This window comes from Elaeis guineensis, chromosome 9 (assembly GCF_000442705.2).
Source record: "Elaeis guineensis isolate ETL-2024a chromosome 9, EG11, whole genome shotgun sequence".
NCBI lineage: Eukaryota > Viridiplantae > Streptophyta > Magnoliopsida > Arecales > Arecaceae > Elaeis > Elaeis guineensis.
In genome coordinates, this window is record NC_026001.2 from 3,818,777 (window position 1) to 3,841,158 (window position 22,382).

Here is a 22,382-nt window from a genome sequence, read left to right on the forward strand (position 1 = left end):
CTCTACTGCTCCATCATAATACAAGATCAAAGCCTGAGATTTTGGTAATACCTAGTAAGAATATCTTTATTTAATCAGTATAGGACAATATCAAGTTGAGAATTTTGAGGAACTTGTTATGCAATTAACCCAGCAAAAGTGTCATTTAAGCTTCTAAAGAATTTCAAGGGCATGGCATAACAGCAGATTGGTGGCTGCCCAAAGGACAAAAGGAAAGGGAAATATAGCATTTCAGGTTACAGCGTTCATCAGTCGAGGTGTTGAACTAACTAGAATTTTCCTTTTCCCAACTTCTTTTGTTTCCCTTTTGCTTGAAAGGATTGGACAAAATTTAACCAACGTCAACAAGGTAATGAAAGAAAGAATTGATTCAGCAAACTCCTAAATTCCGGTGCATGCATCAGAAAGATTTGTATCCCAATCACATACCCCACCCCAATCGAGCCAGCAAATCCAAGCCAAGGTAGGTTGGCTACCCTCCAATCCCACATCGCCATTGGCTTGGATTTTGGGTTTTTCATAGACCAAACGTGCTTGCATTCTTGGCGATTGCCCAGCGGCCAACATTGGAATCCCATCCTGAGGTACCTGTCTCCATCCACTGGTCCCGGCGGAAAGGACATTTTGCTGGTTGGTGGTTACCGATACCTGCTCGCTTTCATCACGCATCGGATTTGCGCAAACAATGAGGTGGTCATGTTTTGTCTGTCCAAACTTGCAAAGCATAAAAAAATCCATGGCTTCTTACCATTTCACACAGTGAAGAACCCTTCCAATCATGGCTTCCTTGTTTCTCTCCCCGCTACTAGCATTTCTAATCGTAGCTTCTCCTGCTTTGGTAGATGGCCAGGCCAAACAGACCAATATCACCTTGGGTTCTTCGCTCCCTGCCTCCAATAATGCCTCCTGGCTCTCGCCTTCGGGCCGCTTCGCCTTCGGCTTCTACCCGAAAGCACAAGGCTTCGCGATCGGAGTATGGCTTGCAACCACCCCTGAGAGGACCGTCGCGTGGACAGCCAACCGCGACGATCCGCCGATTATGGATGGCTCCATTCGGTTAACCTTCGACGGCCGGCTCCTCTGGAGTGCTCCTGGCGACCAGGAGAAGGCCATATCTCAGGCTACCGAGCCTGCAGCCATGGCTGCGATGATGGATACCGGCAACCTTGTTCTCTACAATTCTCAGCAAGCGATCGTATGGTCTTCTTTCGGTTCTCCCACGGACACACTTCTACCAGGACAGAGCCTGCTTCCAGAAACTCAACTCTTCTCGAGCTTATCGGAGACCGATCGATCGACAGGAAGTTATCGGCTCAACAATCAAAAGGATGGGAACATTGTCTTGTATCCTGTGGACACATCAAATACCGCCGATGATGCCTACTGGGATACGGGCACCTTCCAGATCGGCTTCCTTCTTACACTAAACTTGGGCAGCAACGGTACGCTGTACTTAACCGGCAACAATGGTAAATTTACCAAGAACTTGGCACAGGCCAAGAATTCTAGTCCGCGGAGTGGAGTTGATATCCATTACCGAGTGACAATAGACCCGGATGGGATTCTCCGGCTTTACTCTCATAGATTTGGAAACAATGGCAGCTCGACAACAGCGGTGGAATGGGCAGCGTTGGACAACCAGTGCCTGGTCCGGGGTGTTTGCGGGATCAACAGCTACTGCAGCCTCAAGAGCAATGGAGAGCCCGATTGCCTTTGTCCTCCTGGGTTCGAATTCGTCGACCCGAGCCAGGTTTTACTTGGTTGCATGAGGAACTCCAGCATCGGAGATTGCTTAGAGAACTCCAGAGGAGGGAAAACAGGATTGACAATGGCCACCATGAGGAACGCAACATGGGTGGACAAGCCATACGCCATTTTGCCGTCGACGACGAGCGTAGACGACTGCATGTCCGCATGTTTGGCCGATTGCTTCTGCGAGGCAGCGCTGTTTCAAGACGATGCCTGCACCAAACAGTTGATACCGCTCAGGTATGGGAGGACGGGGGGCAACGACACTCTGTTCATCAAGGTCGGAGCCATCAATCCTAACCAGCAGGGTGTAATCTATCGAAGGAATAGAAAGGAGGGCATCGATGTGTTGGTCATCACCGTCGCGTTAGCTGCCTGTTCGGCCGTTGTCTTCGCCGTAGCTGGCTTTCTTTTCTACAGGAGTCGAAAATTAGGGAGATACATGAGAGCATCAGAGTGCAGCAACTCGGGTTTCGATGAAGAGACGCCACTGAGATCATATTCCTATGGAGAGTTAGAGAAAGCTACAGAGAGCTTCAGGGAAGAATTGGGCAGGGGAGCCTTTGGCACCGTGTTCAAAGGGGCATTTTCCAATGGAGAAAGGATCATCGCTGTGAAGAGACTAGAGAAGATGGTGGAGGATGGAGAGAGGGAATTCCAGAGAGAAGTGAGGGCTATTGGAAGAACGCATCACAGAAATCTGGTTCGCTTGCTTGGTTTCTGCAATGAAGGTTCCAACCGACTACTGGTTTATGAATTCGTGAGCAACGGCTCTCTTGCGAACCTTCTTTTCAAAGCCGGGACGTATCCGAGCTGGGAAGAAAGAGTCAGGATTGCGTTGGATGTCGCGAGAGGGTTGCAGTATTTGCACGAAGAGCTCGAGGCCCCCATCATCCATTGCGACATAAAGCCTCAGAACATTCTCATGGACAGCTCCGGAACCGCCAAGATAGCTGACTTTGGATTGGCCAAGTTGCTGATGCCGGATCAAACGAGAACCTTCACAGGGGTCAGAGGGACGAGGGGGTACCTCGCACCAGAATGGTACAAGAACGCACCCATAACAGTGAAGGCTGATGTCTATAGCTATGGAATCGTGTTATTTGAAATCATATGCTGTAAGAGGAACATGGAGCTGGAAGAGGCTGGGCATGATTATACCCTTTCTGAATGGGTCTACGAATGTTTCATGGCTGGTCAGCTGGATAATCTAAAGATAGATGAAGTTGTTGATCATGGCGAATTAGAGAGAATGGTGAAGGTGGGTCTTTGGTGCGTTCAGAATGAACCAGTCTTCCGGCCGAGTATGAAGAATGTGATATTGATGTTGGAAGGTAATATGAAAGTTTCACTCCCTCCTCCACCACCTTCTTTTTCAGTGTGAGATGATCTGTTATCACGCTAGCCAGTCATTTTTGTAAAGATGATCTAGAATTTCACACAGCAGAGGTTTTTGTATATATGTAACTCTAATGTTGGCATACACTTCTTCCTTAAATTTTGTCATTTGTATGATGATTTGTTGCAATGATGGCCACAAAAATGTATGACGTAGCACTCTAATGCGGAGGAGAGAAGCTTTGAGTGGGTAACAAACTTCCCGGTCTTAGCATTCAGGGATCATCTCAGGCCTAAAATATTTAGTAGCTTTAAGCATCTTAAGTTAATAATTTCTACTCATGAACAGTTAGTAAACAGATGGTAAAATCCACGAATACTGGAATAGCTGTTGATTAGTTTGTCTACCAAGAAAAATTTGGAGAATCATCAGCCAAGGGTAAAAATCATCAATAAGTATATAATTTTTCACAGAGAGTATTATTACAGTTGAATGGCAAAAAACCTTGTCTTGTTAAAGCGAGGCCGGTCGAACGTACAAAACTAAATAGAGAGAGGGATGGGCCATTTCGGATAGGGTTAGGGCTTGAGCTCTGGGCTTTGTCTCTCTAAGGCTCAAACTATAAATGGATCTGAAGTTAACAATAAGGAAAGGGAGAGTTCTTAGGTAAGAAATTTTAAGAAGTTCAAGCTTGCTTGGCAAAACATTGTCACAATGAAGGTCCTAGAGGGCTCAACCAAACTGAAAGTATTGAGGAATTTGAAAGCGTTGGGCTTAATGTACTGAACATCCATCGTTTCAGCTAATTAGTATGGCTCATCAACAACATAACTTTTTAGTGAATTTCAGGACCGCGTATGGCGATCAACCCTCCTGAGATATTATTCTTGATAATACCCTCTAAAGATTCAAAAAGTATGGGGGATTGATGCTGAAGGCTCATTGTTTATGCAACATGCTGGAAATGGACTCATGCCACTCCCAACCCAAGCGTGGTCTGCACTTTTTGTTGAGCTTTGAGCGAGGCTTAGGCCCAAAAACTTTTAGAAAATCCCGACTCAAACCTGACCCAACCCTAGCCTAGGTCCAGCCCAAACCCAATTGGGCCAGCTTGAATTATCAATTTGGGCTAAAAATTGGGTTGGTTTGAATCATATTGAAGCTTAATATTTCAAGTTTTTATACTGTAGCTTCACTTTTTTTCTGATTAAATATAGTAATTCTGTTTTGGCAAACATGTTTAATAAAAAAGTAAATTAATTATACAATTAGAAATGGCATTCATTTTTTCTAAATAGTTCATAAACAAGTAGCTAATTTTGGGCTCCATTTTGGGCTTGAGTTCGAGCAGCTTTGGGGTTTGAGTGTGGGCTCCATTCGGGTCTCATTTGGTCCCGGGCATGGGCCGAGCTTGATCTGGGCTGATGATGTACCCAAGCCTAATGCGAGGAACATATGGGCTCCGTATTTGAAACTAAACCCAGTCCAAAATTTTTCAAATCTATCCCTAGCCTCATCCGAAGTCGGCCTGACCTGATGGACCTCAGACAGATACGAGACCAATTCCAGCCCTATTAGGCAGAATATTCCTAGCTTTTATAAGTGAAACTAGTTTGAGCTAAACCCCATTCCTTGTACAAATGATGGACTGCCACACACTGCCCCCCAGCTAAGTCGTTGTTCTGGCTGGCTACTTCACCCGCTGGCTTTTAGAGTCTATAAATGGTATCACCCTAAATGATGAATGAATAGTTGTTATACTCTTTAAGATGGTGTATCATGTGTGATACACCATGACTGACTTAGGATTTTCAGTCTAACATGAATGAACAACAGGCTTTAAGATGGATATAAACAAATTTTGTAGCATCAACTTGGGATGATAGATCATGTCTCTTTTCTTTGTTCTGTAAATTATATAGGAAGATGTTTATGCCAAGTGAAATCAAGATCTAATAAGGGAGACATGGGACTCAGAATATGCAAGATTATAGTGGAGAGGCCTCGTCCTGGTTGCAAGACCATAGGTGGTGCATGGCATTAATACCAGAGATGAATGCCAATGGAGCTTAAATAGGAGGTTGGATCAGTATCACCGACCCAGATAGTTCATTCAAACCCTGGATAACCAATTGCTACTAGCTGGAGACAAGATGAATCTATGGACTCTCTGTCGCTGTTATAGGCAGGGAATTTGGTGTTACTAAAGAAGCACTTTGCACTAGTTGCATCTTTAGGAGAAAATGCTGCCCCCGTGTATTTTTCAGAATTCAGCAACCTAATAGAATTATGAACTCGTTGATTTCCTAATAACTATTGTATATTCCATCAAAGATAATTAGCAATGTCCATAGAAATCATCTGTAAGCCTTTTATGAATTTTTTTTTCACACAACACCATTTGAAGATAGAAAACAGTAAAGACCGGCTTTATCAAAACTTAGTCACCCCTATGAAGACCTAGATATACAAAGAAGCTGAAAGGAGATTGGCCAAGATTTGAGAGCATCAAGCTTATCATGTTAGATCGTATTTTACACTCATAGGACACGTGTTTAGAGTCTTCAATTGGTTTCCACCAGATGATCAATAAACAGTCGCTACTACCGCAGCTTTTAATTTAATAACGTTTATCTTGTTGTTGTAGGGCATAGCACATTGACAGTTTACATGAAGAAAATAAAAAAAATAAAAAAGACTATATACCTAGGACATTTCATGCAATCAAATTAACGCTGCATCAATTAAGCATACAAACATAACATTCACACTTTATTATAACGTTTGTTTAAATCTTCTTTCCTCTCTCTTGTAAGTTTTTCTAATCTTCAATAAAAGCGGGGTGGCTATTTCTGCCTCCCTTTCATTCAAAAAAAAAAAAAAAAAAAAAAACATTCACAAGCAATTGCCTGCCCGAGACACGGAAGGCAAATTCCGGTGCTACTTTAAGACTCTGGCTTGGAAGCTTGTACCCATAAGAAGTGATCAACAGTTCATGTAACACCCCGACCCAAATCAGCCCAAAAAGCCCAAAGCCATACAAAAAAAAAAAAAAAAATAGAATGAAGAAGACTCCCGCTGGGAGTCTTCTTCCACCCAAATCACCGGTGGAGAGGTCGAATTCGAGGCGGGAGTCTTCTTCCACCCAAATCACCGGTGGAGAAGTCGAATCCGAGGCGGATTCGACCTCCCCTACACCCTATAAAACTCCCTCTCCTTCCCTCTAAGGTTGGTCACGACGAGCACCGGATTTTTCTTTTTATTTTTCTAAAATTTTTCTGTTGAAGCCGCGGATGTCTTCATCGTGTTCATCTCAAATACTCACCGGAGGCCTCACCAGAGTTGGAGGTAAGCCCTTCTCCTCTTTCCCCTCTTCCTTCCCCTTCTTTCCGTGGCTCGCATACCCTTGCCGACCGTCGGGATCGTCGGAAAAACTCATGAAAAAGGTAAGACTCTGTTTTTCCCTATTCGGTCGAGCCCTTTCCTCCTTTTTTTCGACCGCCGGCACCGTCATTTGCGGCGTCTTATCCCTAGGACAGCATCGCCATCCCTCTATCTCTCTTCCTCGAGAGTTCTCGATCGTCGGCGATCGGCCAATGGTCGGAAATCATGAAGAAAGGGGATGGATCCCCTGTTTTTCGAGAAAAAAAAAAAAGGAGAAAGCTCGCCGGCCAAACCTAGTCGCCGGCCAGCTTGCATGGTCGGCCGTCGTTGCTGGACCTCCGGCCAAGCCACCATCTCGTCGAAGCCTGGGCCACCAAGGGAGACCTCATCGGTCATCCCCTGTTTCAGCCAAGGCAGGCCGCGGGAAGAAAAGAAGAAGGAAGAAGAAGAAGAAGAAAAGAAAAGAAAAGAAAAAGGAAAAAGAAAAAGAAAAGAAAAAGGAAAAAGAAAAAGAAAAAAAAAGAAAAAGAGAAAGAGAAAAATAAAAATAAAAATAAAATAAAATAAAATAAAAAGAAGAAGAAGGAGAGAATTTTTCTCTCTCTCCTTTCTCTCTTCTTTCTCTCTCTTTTCTCTCTACCTTCTCTCTCTACATTTTCTCTCTCTAGATTTTCTCTCTAGACTTTTCTCTCTCTTTATGGATTTTGTCTCTCTAGGATCTTTTCTTCCTCTCTGATTGCATCATGAACCCTAGGATAAAATTGAGATGAAAATAAGATGATTTGAGATTGCTCCGAAATTCGTGCGGTAGATCTGATCCCAGTCCGATTCTATTCGAAATTGTAACACTTGATTCATATTGAGTCACCTTGATAGGACCTCTGATGATCTTGACCATGATTGCCTCATCGAAAGAATACGAAGATTTCTCTCTCTACTTTCTCTCTCTAGAATTTTCTCTCTCTTCATGAATTTTCTCTCTCTAGAAGTCTTATGGATCAGTGGAGGATCCAGATAAATAGACAAGTCCTAATTTTGGTTAATCCTAAGAGAGGTCCTCGATCTGTGTTATTAAGATCGATTATCGATAATTTTCTCCATATATGATCTTTATATTTGATCAGGGTTACGAAGAGATGATTGTCTGCAAATGATATCGAGTGAAATATTTGTTAAAGAAATTTATAAATCAAAGAAGAACATTGATTTCTGTGCTTGGATCAGTCACCGATAAAGATAAGAATCCCTGTACATGATCACTATTATATATATATATATGTTATTTTACTGTTGGTCTTGCATTATTGATTTTGCATCATCGGATTTGAGATCGATGAATTTATTATACCTGAGATACTGTTATTTGATTTTAAGCATGAGTATGTATGTCAATATATATATGTATCAGAGATTGATGACATGATTATATGGATATGACATATCTGAATTGATCATAATGCAAGTCAGAATTGATTTGATGAAATCAACACATAATGATTTAATGAAAAGAAAGAGATATATGGTATGGACTAGTCTTGTCATGTGGAACAGCCCGCCAGGAGCTTATGCCTGGGACAGCCCCCACTGGCTTACAGGTGGATCAGCCGGCCAGGAGCTCATGCCTGGGATAGCCCGCCAGGAGCTTATGCCTGGGACAGCCTCTCACGGGCTTTCGTACGTGGGACAACCGGCCAGGAGCTCATCCTGGGACAGTCTTGAAAGATTTTTTAAATGGATTCGATCCGGATGATGACTGAGGTATAGAATTGGATAGTCCAGAACCAGAAAAAAAAGGTTAAAAATTATGTGATTATGAAAGGAGAAATGAAAGATAAGACATGAAATAATTGTTGAACAAAAGTATTTTACCTGTTAACATATGATGATGCATTTATTTTGACAAGACAGAAAATTTATGAATGTTTGCATTATTCTGGACATTGAACATAAGATTTTATATTTTATTGCTTATCCTTATTTTCAGACTATATTACTATATCAGTATGATATGGGAATTCTTACTGGGCTGTAAAGCTCACACCCCATCATCTTTCTTTTTCTTCTCAGAGTTACAGGATGACTTAGATTGGCTATGGCTTGGATTTACGGATGAGCAGAAGGATAAATAGAGTGTCATAGTATCTGATCAGAGAATTGAAGAAATTTAAATTATAATTATGCAAGATTTTATGAATTATATTTGAAATTAATTGTTATGGATGTTAAGGTTGTAATATTTATTTTGGCCTTGCATATTCTTTAGAGCTTGCTCTAAGAAGTGTGCGGCCATCACGTATCCGATCCAAGTGTTGGGTTCGGGGCGTAATAGTTCAAGCAATGGTGCTGAGTGGGGGCAGAGCTTCTGCCATTGTCTCTCAATAAATTTAAAGCGTGAGCCCACCAGCTTCAATCACGGAGTCGTTTACCTTTGGTCTTTCTTTCTTCCTCCTTTTTTTTCACGGAATGCGGCGAAGTGAGAAACCTCCTCCTACTTTATTGAATTAAAGTGAATGAGTACAATTTACAAAGGGGAGAGGCACGTAGCAGAGAAGAAACCACCACCGTGGGTGGGGTTTGGGGCAGAAGACAAGGATGTAACAATTCCACAAAGGAAGGGAGGACAGAAAGGCAATGATGGCTTTGTTACTGTGATCAGAAGAGCTCGCGGAACATAAGCCACCCCACATGGAAGAAAAATGCAGGGTTTTGAAGAGCAGAGGATGCCGAAACCTTACTTTTTCTAGAGATCCTCGAGTTTCTTGTGTGGAAGCTTGAACTTTCTTACCGTGCTAGATGTGGCACATGAGTGCCATGAATAACTGGTCCCGTACCTTTTTTGTGGAAGCTTGAACTTTCCTACGTCTCCAAGAGGACGCAAGGAAAGTTCACAAATTGGAGACAAGACGAAATGGGTGTTTACTTTGGGTCAACCCAGGAAAGAATTTGTCATTATCGCTACTGATCAGTCATCAACATGAGTTCCGTTGCGTTTACCTGGCGTCAACCCAATGAATCTCCCATTCTTGTTACTGAGTCATTACCTGTTCCTGTTCTTCCTCTCAATTACTTACAATTGGTCCACAAAAGAATTTATACAGCACAGGATATTAGCAACTCCTCGCAATCCTTTCTTGGTCATTTTCTCTAATGGCTTCAGCAATATCCTACATACTGTTCCTCTCTATATTCTCGTCAGCGTTTGCACTGGGAGCAGCTCCACCAAGGCAGTCCAACATAACCTTGGACACCTCTCTCTATCCCACCACCAACCCCACATCGTGGCTCTCACCAAATGGACGTTTCGCCTTCGGATTCTACCCAGAAGCCACTGGCTTCTCCATTGGAATATGGCTCGTCGCATCTCCTGAAAACTCCACTGTTATATGGACAGCAGACCGAGATGATCCACCGGTTACCAAAGATGCTGTATTGAAGCTAACCGATGAAGGGCTCAGGCTCCTCCTACAACACTCCGAAGGAAGACTCATCTCCAACATTTCCACAAGCACCGATGCTTCCTCTGCTTCCATGCTCGATTCTGGGAACTTCGTCATCTACGACTCTAACTTTGATGTCATATGGCAAACCTTCAACCATCCAACTGACACAATCATGGCAGGTCAAGTGCTGCTCGCTGGATCTGAGCTCGTTTCCAGCCTATCAGGAACCAACCACTCGAGCGGGAACTTTCATCTCATCATGCAAAATGATGGGAATCTCGTTCTGTATCCCGTGGCATCACCAGACACTCCATGGGATGCTTACTGGGCCTCCGGAACAAACGGAGATGGCTACCTGAGCTTGTATCTCGATGATAAAGGTTGGCTCTACCTGCACCAGGGCAATGTCACATCCAATCTAACGAGCGGCTACCGGAACGGGACGACACTAGTGTATCGTGCAACGCTTGGCGTGGATGGGATCTTCCGGTTATATTCTCACGATCTCGAGTTAAACACACAACTGGTTTTAGCTGAATTCCCAAACTTCACAGATCAGTGCGAGGTCAAGGGAAGCTGTGGCGTGAACAGCTACTGCACTTTCGCTGATGGACAAGGGGTATGCATGTGTCTGCCTGGTTTCGATTATCTTGATGCTAGCAGGACATCGAACGGATGCAGAAGAAACACCACGACCACTGCGGGTTGCTACTCGGTCAATGATAGCATGACATACATTTCCACTCTGGAGGGTGCAACTTGGATGGTTGATTCCTACGCTGCACCCTTGTCTATGACAAGAAAGGAAGATTGCGGAGAAGCATGTTTGAAAGATTGCAACTGTGATGCCGCTCTGTTTAAAGACAATACGTGCCGTAAACTGGAGTTTCCATTGAGATATGGGATGAGAGATAGCGACGACTCCACCACGACATTCATCAAACTGGTTAACAAAAGCGCCGGAGGAAGGCCTGTTAATAGCCCTGCAGAAAGCCCTTCTGCAGCTCCCATTATCACTGCCAAGCAAGACTTTAGTGCTAAAATTTTGATTGTGTCAGTGGCTATTATTACTGGTATATTGAATATGTTTTGAATTTACAAGTCCTGGATGTCGAGTTCTAGAGATCGAGTTTGGAAGAAAATATTATGCTTTGTAATTTTTATTTTTTTATAATAAAACTTTTGCATTATCTCTGCTCATGTGTCAATAGACATAGTCAACAAGAATTAAAATATATTTAGAACAATTCTAATTTGATTTCCTTATTTAAAAGAGTTAAAACATGCTAGATATCCATAAAAGAAGGAATTCCATCAATGCTAGAGGCTTACCCATGCTAGCTTCCGAACCAACTGGTGAAGAATATGATTTGGTAAGAAAAATAGTTGATCGAGTTAATTATTTTCATATCTTTTATAATTTAAATCTTAGTTAAATCATCTCTAGTCTAAAATATTTAATAGCCATGTGCATCTCAAGTACATAATTTCTAGTTCTTAAAAATGTCTTGAATTAGTCATGAGCAATTAATAAACAAACAGTAGAGTCTGAGAAGAAATCATGAATGCTTGAATATATAGCTGTTGATTAGTTTGTCTACCCCAATACAAATTTGGAGAATCATCAGCCAAGTATGAAAATCATCAATAACTATATAATTTTAAATAGTTAGAAAATATTATAACAATTGAACGGCGGAAAACCTTGTCTTATTAAAGTAAGGATGGTTTAACATAATAAACTAAATCGAGAGGGGATTGGGCCATTTCAGACAAGGTTGGGGCTTGAGCACTGGCCTTTGGCTTTCCATGGTTCAAAGTATAAATGGATCTGAAATTAACAATAAGGAAAGAGGAAATACTTTGGCAAGAAAGTTTAGTAAGTTCAAGTATGCTTTGCAAAACATTGTCACAATGAAGGTCCTGCAGGGCTGAAGCAAACCGAAGGTGCAGAGTTTGGCTTGTCAGCTCATGAGTATGGCTTGTCATTTGACAACAATATAATTTTTTATAGAAGCTTTTTTGAGGGAAGCTTGAAATTGGAGGCAAGACGAAATGGGTGTTTACTTTGGGTCAACCCAGGAAAGAATTTGTCATTATCGCCACCGATCAGTCATTAACAATTCCGTTTTGTTTATTTGGGGTCAACCCAATGAATCTCTCCTTTTGTTGCTTCGACATTACCAGTTCCGGTTTTCCCTCTCAATTACATGCAATCAGTCCACAAAAGTATTTATAGAGCACAAGATATTAGCAAGTCCTTGCAATCTTTTCTTGGTCATTTTCTCTAATGGCTTCAGCAATATCCTACATCCTGTTCCTCTCGATCTTCTCATCAGCGTTTGCACTGGGAGCAGCTCAACCAAGGCAGTCCAGCATAAGCTTGGACACCTCTCTCCATCCCACCACCAACCCTACATCATGGCTGTAACACCCCGGCTCAAATTGGGTCCAGAATCAGCCATGGCCCATAAAAAAAAAAAAAAATAGAAAATAGGGGAGAAGACTCTCGGAGGGAGTCTTCTTCCTCCGTTCACCGGCTCCCAATCGGAGTCAGAGACAAGCTCCCTCCGGCCCTATTTAAGGAGGAGATCCCTCCTCTCTCCTTTCCATCGAAAATTCTAAGCTCAATTGACGGCAATCGCCGAAAAATCCACCGCGGAAGATCGTCCCTGTGCTGTCCAATTTTTCGCCGAAAAAGCTTCGCCGGCGACGGAGGTAAGCCTCCTCCCCTTCCTCTCTTCTCTCCCTTCCTTCCTGTGCCGATGTGCACGCTCGCCGACGACCGGAGTCGCCGGATTTTGTTGCGGAAGAAATCTTTCTTTTTGTCGTTTTTCCGTCGCCGGTGGTCACCGCCGACCACCGATTTGGTTCTCCTCTTGCCGCCAGATCGCCTCCCCATCTGCCGACGGCTGCTCCATGCCGGCTGCACCGTCGGCTGGTCAATCAATGAGGGGATTAAAGATCCCCTGTTTCGGCCAAAGAAAGCATGGAAAAAGAAGAAGAAAAGAAGAAGAAGGAAAGAAAAGAAAAGAAAAAAGAAAAAGGAAAAGAAAAAGAAAAAGAAAAAGAAAAGGAAAAAGAGAAAAAGGAAAAGAAAAAAAAGAAGAAGAAAAGAAAACAAAAATAAAAGAAGAAGAAGAAGAAGAAGAGAGAGAATTTTTTTCTCCCTCCTTTCTCTTCCTCTTTCCTCTCTCCTCTCTCTAGCTTCTCTCTCCAATTTCTCTCTCTAGATTCTCTCTCTAGACTTTTTTTCTCTCTTTATGAATATTATTTCTCTAGTGTCTTTCTCTCTTTGATTTCATCATGGATCTTAGGATAAACTTAAGATGAAAATAAGATGATCTGAGATTGCTTCGAAATTCGTGCAGTAGATCTGATCCCAGTCCGATCCTATTCGAAATTGTAACACTTGATTCATATTAAGTCACCCTGATAGGACCTCTGATGATCTCGACCATGATTGCCTCATCTGAAGGATACGAAGATTCTCTCTCCACTTTCTCTCTCTAGAATTTTCTCTCTCTTCATGAATTTTCTCTCTCTAAAAGTCTTATGGATCAGTGGAGGACCAGATACTTAGACAAATCCTAATTTTGATTAATCCTGAGAGAGGTCCTAGATTTGTTTTATTAGGATTGATTATCGGATAATTTTCTCCATATATGTTTTTATATTTGATTAGGATTATGAAGAGATGATTGTCTGCATATGATATCGAGTGGAATATTTTGTTAAAAATATTCATAAATCAAAGAAGAACATTGATTTTTGGTGCTTCGATCAGTCATCGGTAAAGGTAAGAATCTCTGTACATGATCATCATTATATATGTTATTTTACCGTTGGTTTTATCTCTTTGATTTTGCATCGTTGGATTTGAGATCGATGATATATATATTAGTTGCAAATAAGAAAAGATTTTATTGATAATGAAAGGATGCTATAAATTTTGATCTAATCTGATCATAGCCGGATAATTTTTGTCAGTAGGTTGTTTCATGGTTGATAATGTCAAAAAATTCTAGATATTTCAAGTTTATTAACAACTTGATAGTTCTGATATTAGTTCAAACTTAGAATGTCCTGACATAGATCTCATATTTTTAAAAATTTAATATTATTACTTAAACTGATATAGAAGATTGAGATTTTTCTTAAGATGAGAGTCTATATATAAAATTTGTTGGATGACCAAGTGAAGAAAGAAATCGATGATTGTGAAGAGTGCCCGATGTTTGATCATTATTTATTTTTCTATCAAGGATAGCCTAAGATAATTATGAATTTGAGTGGAATGTATTAGACAAATAATGGTGGTATATTAATACAAGTCTAAAATATTACAGTTCTTCAAAAAGTTGAGAAATCAATAAGAAGGGATGAGTTTGAGATTTCAAATAATTATGTTATAACAAGATCATGAGAAATAAATAATATATAAGACATTATTGTAAGCTTGAGAATGACATGAAGAATGTATACTTTGAAATATATTTCAAACAACATAACTTAATTTCGAGGATGAAATTATTTGAAGGGGGGAGAATGTAACACCCCGGCCAAAATTGGGTCCAGAATCAGCCACGGCCCATAAAAAAAAAAATAATAGAAAACAGGGGAGAAGACTCCCAGAGGGAGTCTTCTTCCTCCGTTCACCAGCTCCCAATCGGAGTCGGAGACAAGCTCCCTTCGGCCCTATTTAAGAAGGAGATCCCTCCTCTCTCCTTTCCATCGAAAATTCTAAGCTCAATCGGCGGCAATCGTCGGAAAATCCACCGTGGAAGACCGTCCCTGTGCCGTCCAATTTCTCGCCGGAAAAGCTTCGCCGGCGACGGAGGTAAGCCTCCTCCCCTTCCTCTCTTCTCTCCCTTCTTTCCCGTGCCGATGTGCACGCTCGCCGGCGATCGGAGTCGCCGGATTTTGTTGCGGAAGAAATCTTTTTTTTTGCCATTTTTCCGTCGTCGGTGGTCACCGCCGACCACCGATTTGGTTCCCCTCTTACCGCCGGATCGCCTCTCCACCTGCCGACGGTCGCCCCACGCCGGCTGCACCGCCGGTCTGTCAACCAATGAAAGGATTAAAGATCCCCTGTTTCGGCCAAAGGAAGCACGGGAAAAGAAGAAGAAAAGAAGAAGAAGAAGAAGAAAAGAAAAGAAAAGAAAAAGGAAAAAGGAAAAGAAAAAGAAAAGGAAAAAGAGAAAAAGGAAAAGAAAAAAAAAGAAGAAAAGAAAACAAAAATAAAAAAGAAGAAGAAGAAGAAGAGAGAGAATTTTCCTCTCCCTCCTTTCTCTTCCTCTTTCCTCTCTCCTCTCTCTATCTTCTCTCTCCAATTTCTCTCTCTAGATTCTCTCTCTAGACTTTTTTTCTCTCTTTATGAATTTTATTTCTCTAGTGTCTTTCTCTCTTTGATTTATTTACGGATCTTAGGATAAACTTAAGATAAAAATAAGATGATCTGAGATTGCTCTGAAATTCGTGCAGTAGATCTGATCCCAGTCCGATCCTATTCGAAATTATAACACATGATTCATATTAAGTCACCCTGATAGGACCTCTGATGATCTCGACCATGATTGCCTCATCTGAATGATACGAAGATTCTTTCTCCACTTTCTCTCTCTACTTTCTCTCTAGAATTTTTTTTCTCTTCATGAATTTTCTCTCTATAGAAGTCTTATGGATCAGTGGAGGATCCAGATACTTAGACAAATCCTAATTTTGGTTAATCCTGAGAGAGGTCCTAGATTTGTGTTATTAGGATTGATTATCAGATAATTTTCTCCTTGTATGATTTTTATATTTGATTAGGGTTATGAAGAGATGATTGTCTGCATATGATATCGAGTGGAATATTTTGTTAAAGACATTCATAAATCAAAGCAGAACATTGAGTTTTGGTGCTTGGATCAGTCACCGGTAAAGGTAAGAATCCCTGTACATGATCATCATTATATATGTCATTTTACCGTTGGTTTTATCTCTTTGATTTTACATCGTTGGATTTGAGATCGATGAATTTGTTATATCTGAGACATTGTTATTTATTTATGTGATTTTGAACATGAGTATGTTATATCAATACATATGTATCAGCGATTGATGGCATGATTATATGGGTATGACATATTTATTACATTGCAAAATTTGAATTAATTAATGAAGTCAAATATTATAATTTCATGAAAATAAAAAGAAAGAGAAATGTGGTTTGGACTGGTCTTGTCATGTGGAATAGCTTGCCAGGAGCTTATGCTTGGGACAGCCCCCACAGGCTTATGTGTGGAAGAATATGATCCGAGAAAGATCATGAAGAATCTGATCCGAGAAAGATCATGAATGATTTGATCCGAGAAAGATCATGGCCACTTTGATCCGAGAAAGATCATGAATATTTCGATTTGAGGAAGATCACAGAAATCGATCCGAATAAAAGATCGTCGCATAATCCTGGTAGTCCAAAGCTAAAGCCAAAAAGAAAAGGATTTAAGATGATGTGATAATAGAAGAAAATAGAAAAGATAAGACATAAAACAATCATTGAATAAATTATTTTACTTATTAATATATGATAATGCATCTCCTTTGATAAAATAGATAATCTATAAATGTTTGCAGTATTCTGGACAGTGAACATCGACTTTTATGTGTTATTGCTTATCTTTATTTTCAGATTATATTTTTATATTGATGTGATATGAAAATTCTTACTGGGCTGTAAAGCTCACACCCCTTCATCTTTCTTTTCTTCTCAGAGTTACAGGATGCTTATGATTGGCTATGGCCTGGATTTACGGGTGAGCAGAAGGATAGATAAAAGTATCATAGTATCTGATCAGAGAATTGAAGAAATTTAAATTGTAATTATGCAAGGTTTTATGAATTATTGTTAAAATAAATTATTATGGTTGATAAGGTTGTAATGATTTAATTTGGCCTTGCATATTCTTTAGGGATTGCTTTAAGAAGTGTGCGGCCATCACGTATCCGACTCGGGTGTTGGGTTCGGGGCGTGACAGAATGGTATCAGAGCTTAGGTTATGATCATTGGGGATTATGATATAAGTGATTAGGATTTGATAAAATGATATTAGAGCTTAAGTTTAAGTCACTAGGAATTATGAAGTGATATCAAAATTTTATGCATGATCAATAGGATGTGACAGAGTGATATCAGAGAATATGATAGAACAGTACTAGAGCTCAGGTTTAAGGTCACTAGGGATTATCATATAAATGATATCAAAATTATGAGATTATAATCGATAGAGTATGATAGATAATATCAGAGTTTAAGGTTATAATCATTAAGGATGTAATAGAATGATATTATAGTTTAGGTTATAATCATTAGAAAATATAATTTAAGTGGTATTTGAGTTTAAGATTATAATTATTCAGAATTGTAATTTTAGTGATATCTGAACTTAGGTTATGATCATGAGAAATATGATAGATATAGAAGAGATGATTCAATATTTAGATTTCGAATCAAAAGATATTAAGATAAAATTTATGCATAAGTGGCATATGATATCTATAATAAAATTGATGAGTTATATCTTGGATTTCAATTAGTAGGGTGGCCTGAATATAAGAAGAGTTGATCCTGGAAAGAAGCGGGAGGTATTGATATGTTATGTTGAGTATACTCGATGATTTTGGAAGGCTAAACTTTTATGGAAGAAAATCATGATAATTTTTTTGATTTTGATATTAATTATTTGAGCATTATAAATTTTAAATTTATCAGAAGGAAGTTAGGATATGTCTAAGAAGAAATTTCATCATATGAGAGAGAAATATTTTTGAACACTGAATCTATAAGAGGTCATATATGAAACTCAATCTTAGATGAAAAAATATATATATATATATATACTTAAATTTTATTATGAGAATATGAGATACACATCTTGGTGAAATCTTTGGTTACTCAAAATATCATATTCTGAATATGATTCCTCGATCTTTCAAGTTGCATTAAATTTCAAGTCAAAAGCTTACTTTTCTAAGTGGATCAAAGGTATTTTGATATTGTTGTTAAATTGAAGAAGAAAATTTATTTTATCAGAGTATGATATACAAGTTATGATAAAATTCTTAATAATTTATATTTTCATCTTTGGATTAGATTCTTTAATTGTTGAAGATAGTGGAGTGTATTAATTATTCAAGTCAGAGTTTGGATTTCTAAATTGAACTAAGATATCTTGCTAGTGTTAAAATTTTGAATGACTTATATAAGGGATAAGATTTTGTATGGATTTATCGATTAATATTAAGGGTTGTGATGAAGGAAATTCTATAAGAAATAATCAAGTTGATTCTACTTAAGGATGTTGGCTTGAGTTCTTCTAGTTTGTCAAGTTAGAATTAATTTTTTTAAAAAAAGAAAGATTGATTTAGAAATTATCTAAATGATTGTAAGGTAAATCTAAGGTTAACTCCAATTGATTCTAGATATGTTGGATTCTTGAAGAGTGATGAAACTTATGCAATGATTTTAAACATAGAAAGTAGATCAAGATTTAATTTTTATATGCTATACCCGAAGATAGTAAAGATAAAGAAACTTAAAATTTTGCCCTAAGTCTTATCTGAAATTTGAAGGTTGGATCTATTTTGGATTGATCTAACATATAAGGATATTTTTATCTTTGATAGACTTATATAATTTGATAAATTAAGATCAGAGTGCGCAGCAAAAGCGTGGTGGATTAAATTAATTAGAAATATTAATCTTTTAAATCAAAAGATGTTATGATGAAATACATTAGTTGCAATAAGAAAGGATTTTATTGATAATGAAAGGATGCTATAAATTTTGATCTAATCTGATCATAGTCGGATAATTTTTGTCAGTAGGTTGTTTCATGGTAGATAATGTCAAAAAATTTTAGATATTTCAAGTTTATTAACAGCTTGATAGTTCTGATATTAGTTCAAACTTAGAATGTCCTGACATAGATCTCATATTTTTAAAAATTTAATATTGTTACTTGAACTGATATAGAAGATTGAGATTTTTCTTAAGATGAGAGTCTATATATAGAATTTGTTGGAAGATCAAGTGAAGAAAGAAATCGATGATTGTGAAGAGTGCCCGATGTTTGATCTTTATTTATTTTTCTATCAAGGGTAGTCTAAGATAATTATAAATTTGAGTGGAATGTATTAGACAAATAATGGTGATATATTAATACAAGTCTAAAATATTACAGTTCTTCAAAAAATTGAGAAATCAATAAGAAAGGATGAGTTTGAGATTTCAAATAATTTTGTTATAACAAGATCATGAGAAATAAATAATATATAAGACATTATTGTAAGCTTGAGAATGACATGAAGAATGTATACTTTGAAATATATCTTAAATAACATAACTTAATTTCGAGGACGAAATTATTTGAAGGGGGGAGAATGTAACACCACGGCCCAAATTGGGTCCAGAATCAGCCACGACCCATAAAAAAAAAATAATAGAAAATAGGGGAGAAGACTCCCGGAGGGAGTCTTCTTCCTCTGTTCACCGGCTCCCAATCGGAGTCAGAGACAAGCTCCCTCCGGCCCTATTTATGGAGGAGATCCCTCCTCTCTCCTTTCCATCGAAAATCTTAAGCTCAATCGGCGGCAATCGTTGGAAAATCCATCGCGGAAGACCGTCCATGTGCCGTCCAATTTCTCATCGGAAAAGCTTCGCCGGCGACGGAGGTAAGCCTCCTCCCCTTCCTCTCTTCTCTCCCTTCCTTCCCGTGCCGATGTGCATGCTCGTCAACGATCGGAGTCGCCGAATTTTGTTACGGAAGAAATCTTTCTTTTTGCCGTTTTTCCATCGCCGGTGGTCACCGCCGACCACCGGTTTGGTTCCCCTCTTATCGCCGGATCGCCTCCCCACCTGCCGACGGCCGCCTCACGCCGGCTGCACCGCCGGTCGGCCAACCAATGAGGGGAATAAAGATCCCTTATTTCGGCCAAAGGAAGCATGGGAAAAGAAGAAGAAAAGAAGAAGAAGAAGAAAAGAAAAGAAAAGAAAAAGGAAAAAGGAAAAGAAAAAGAAAAAGAAAAGGAAAAAGAGAAAAAGGAAAAGAAAAAAAAAGAAAAGAAAACAAAAATAAAAGAAGAAGAAGAAGAAGAGAGAGAATTTTCCTCTCCCTCCTTTCTCTTCCTCTTTCCTCTCTCCTCTCTCTACCTTTTCTCTCCAGTTTCTCTCTCTAGTTTCTCTCTCTAGACTTTTTTTCTCTCTTTATGAATTTTATTTCTCTAGTGTCTTTCTCTCTTTGATTTCATCATGGATCTTAGGATAAACTTAAGATGAAAATAAGATGATCTGAGATTGCTCTGAAATTCGTGCAGTAGATCTGATCCCAGTCCGATCCTATTCGAAATTGTAATACTTGATTCATATTAAGTCACCCTGATAGGACCTCTGATGATCTCGACCATGATTGCCTCATCTGAAGGATACGAAGATTCTCTCTCCACTTTCTCTCTCTACTTTCTCTCTCTAGAATTTTCTCTCTCTTCATGAATTTTCTCTCTCTAAAAGTCGTATGGATCAGTGGAGGATCCAGATACTTAGACAAATGCTAATTTTGGTTAATCCTGAGAGAGGTCCTAGATTTGTGTTATTAGGATTGATTATCGGATAATTTTCTCCATATATGATTTTTATATTTGATTAGGGTTATGAAGAGATGATTGTCTGCATATGATATCGAGTGGAATATTTTTTTAAAGACATTCATAAATCAAAGAAGAACATTAATTTTTGGTGCTTGGATCAGTCACCGATAAAGGTATGAATCCCTGTACATGATCATCATTATATATGTTATTTTACCGTTGGTTTTATCTCTTTGATTTTGCATCGTTGGATTTGAGATCGATGAATTTGTTTTATCTGAGATATTGTTATTTATTTATGTGATTTTGAGCATGAGTATGTTATATCAATACATATGTATCAGCGATTGATGGCATGATTATATTGGTATGACATATTTATTACATTACAAAATTTGAATTGATTAATGAAGTCAAATATTATAATTTCATAAAAATGAAAAGAAAGAGAAATATGGTTTGGACTGGCCTTGTCATGTGGAATAGCTTGCCAGGGGCTTATACTTGGGACAGCCCCCACAGGCTTATGTGTGGAAGAATATGATCCGAGAAAGATCATGAGGAATCTGATCCGAGAAAGATCATGAATGATTTGATCTGAGAAAGATCATGGCCACTTTGATCTGAGAAAGATCATGAATATTTCGATCCGAGGAAGATCACAAAAATCGATTCGAATAAAAGATCGTCGCATGATCCTGGTAGTCCAGTACCAAAGCCAAATAGAAAAGGATTTAAGATGATGTGATAATAGAAGAAAATAGAAAAGATAAGATATGAAATAATCATTGAATAAAATTATTTCACTTATTAATATATGATAATGCATCTCCTTTGATAAAACAGATAATTTATAAATATTTGTAGTATTCTGGACAGTGAACATCGACTTTTATGTGTTATTGCTTATCTTTATTTTCAGATTATATTATTATATTGGTGTGATATGGGAATTCTTACTGGGCTGTAAAGCTCACACCCCTTCATCTTTCTTTTCTTCTCAGAGTTACAGGATGCTTATGATTGACTATGGCCTGGATTTATAGGTGAGCAGAAGGATAGATAAAAGTATCATAGTATCTGATCAGAGAATTGAAGAAATTTAAATTGTAATTATACAAGGTTTTATGAATTATTGTTGAAATAAATTATTATGGTTGATAAGGTTGTAATGATTTAATTTGACCTTGCATATTCTTTAAGGATTGCTCTAAGGAGTGTGCGACTATCACGTATCCGACCCGGGTGTTAGGTTCGGAGCGTGACAATGGCACTCACCAAATGGACGTTTCACCTTCGGATTCTACCCAGAAGGCACTGGCTTCTTCATTGGAATATGGCTTGTGGCATCTCCCGGAAACTCCACTGTTTTTTTTTTGATGGAAAACGGGAGGTTTCCCGCCCAGAGTTCTATATTCAAAAGATATAGATATTAATCACATGGAAGAGAAATCTAAAAAAAAAAGAAAAGAAAAGAAGCTGAAAGACCCATCTATTACAGAAGAGGGTCGAACCAAAAAAAGGATAACGAGAGCCCCTTTGCATTTTTAAAAAAACAAGAAAAGACAACGCCAAAGCTTATATATTAAATTATAGAATACTACATCCTTTGTTTTTGGCTATTTCTCTTCCCATCAGCTTCTTGTAGTGTCTTTATCATTTCTATGACGGAGTTCTTTGCTTTTCCGCTTTCAAGGAGGAAGATGTATCTATTATAAATATTATAAATATTATTTATGAAAAAAAATTGAAATAGGAAGATTCTTCTATTTCTCTCTTTTCATATTGTCCAAAAAATCACAATAATCAAATAATCCCATGTATCTTTCTTCTGTCCTTCTGTT

The 22,382-nt window shown here is 38.9% G+C and overlaps 2 protein-coding genes across 2 annotated transcripts; both read left to right on the forward strand.

Annotated features, from left to right (window-relative positions):
- The first annotated feature begins 310 nt into the window (after nucleotides 1–310).
- On the forward strand, nucleotides 311–3,291 carry LOC105052130 (G-type lectin S-receptor-like serine/threonine-protein kinase LECRK3). Its single transcript, XM_010932841.4, has one exon. The coding sequence runs from the start codon at nucleotides 779–781 to the stop codon at nucleotides 3,131–3,133; it is 2,355 nt and encodes a 784-aa protein (XP_010931143.1). The 5' UTR covers nucleotides 311–778; the 3' UTR covers nucleotides 3,134–3,291.
- Nucleotides 3,292–9,586: 6,295 nt separating this feature from the next.
- Nucleotides 9,587–11,045, forward strand: LOC109506276 (G-type lectin S-receptor-like serine/threonine-protein kinase LECRK2). The gene has a single exon (XM_019852815.2). The coding sequence runs from the start codon at nucleotides 9,620–9,622 to the stop codon at nucleotides 11,003–11,005; it is 1,386 nt and encodes a 461-aa protein (XP_019708374.2). The 5' UTR covers nucleotides 9,587–9,619; the 3' UTR covers nucleotides 11,006–11,045.
- Nucleotides 11,046–22,382: the final 11,337 nt, after the last annotated feature.

What these genes read in the sequence shown, in the direction of transcription:
- LOC105052130 (XM_010932841.4), top strand. Translation starts at nt 779, where the DNA reads ATGGCTTCCTTGTTTCTCTCCCCGCTACTAGCATTTCTAATCGTAGCT.
- LOC109506276 (XM_019852815.2), top strand. Translation starts at nt 9,620, where the DNA reads ATGGCTTCAGCAATATCCTACATACTGTTCCTCTCTATATTCTCGTCA.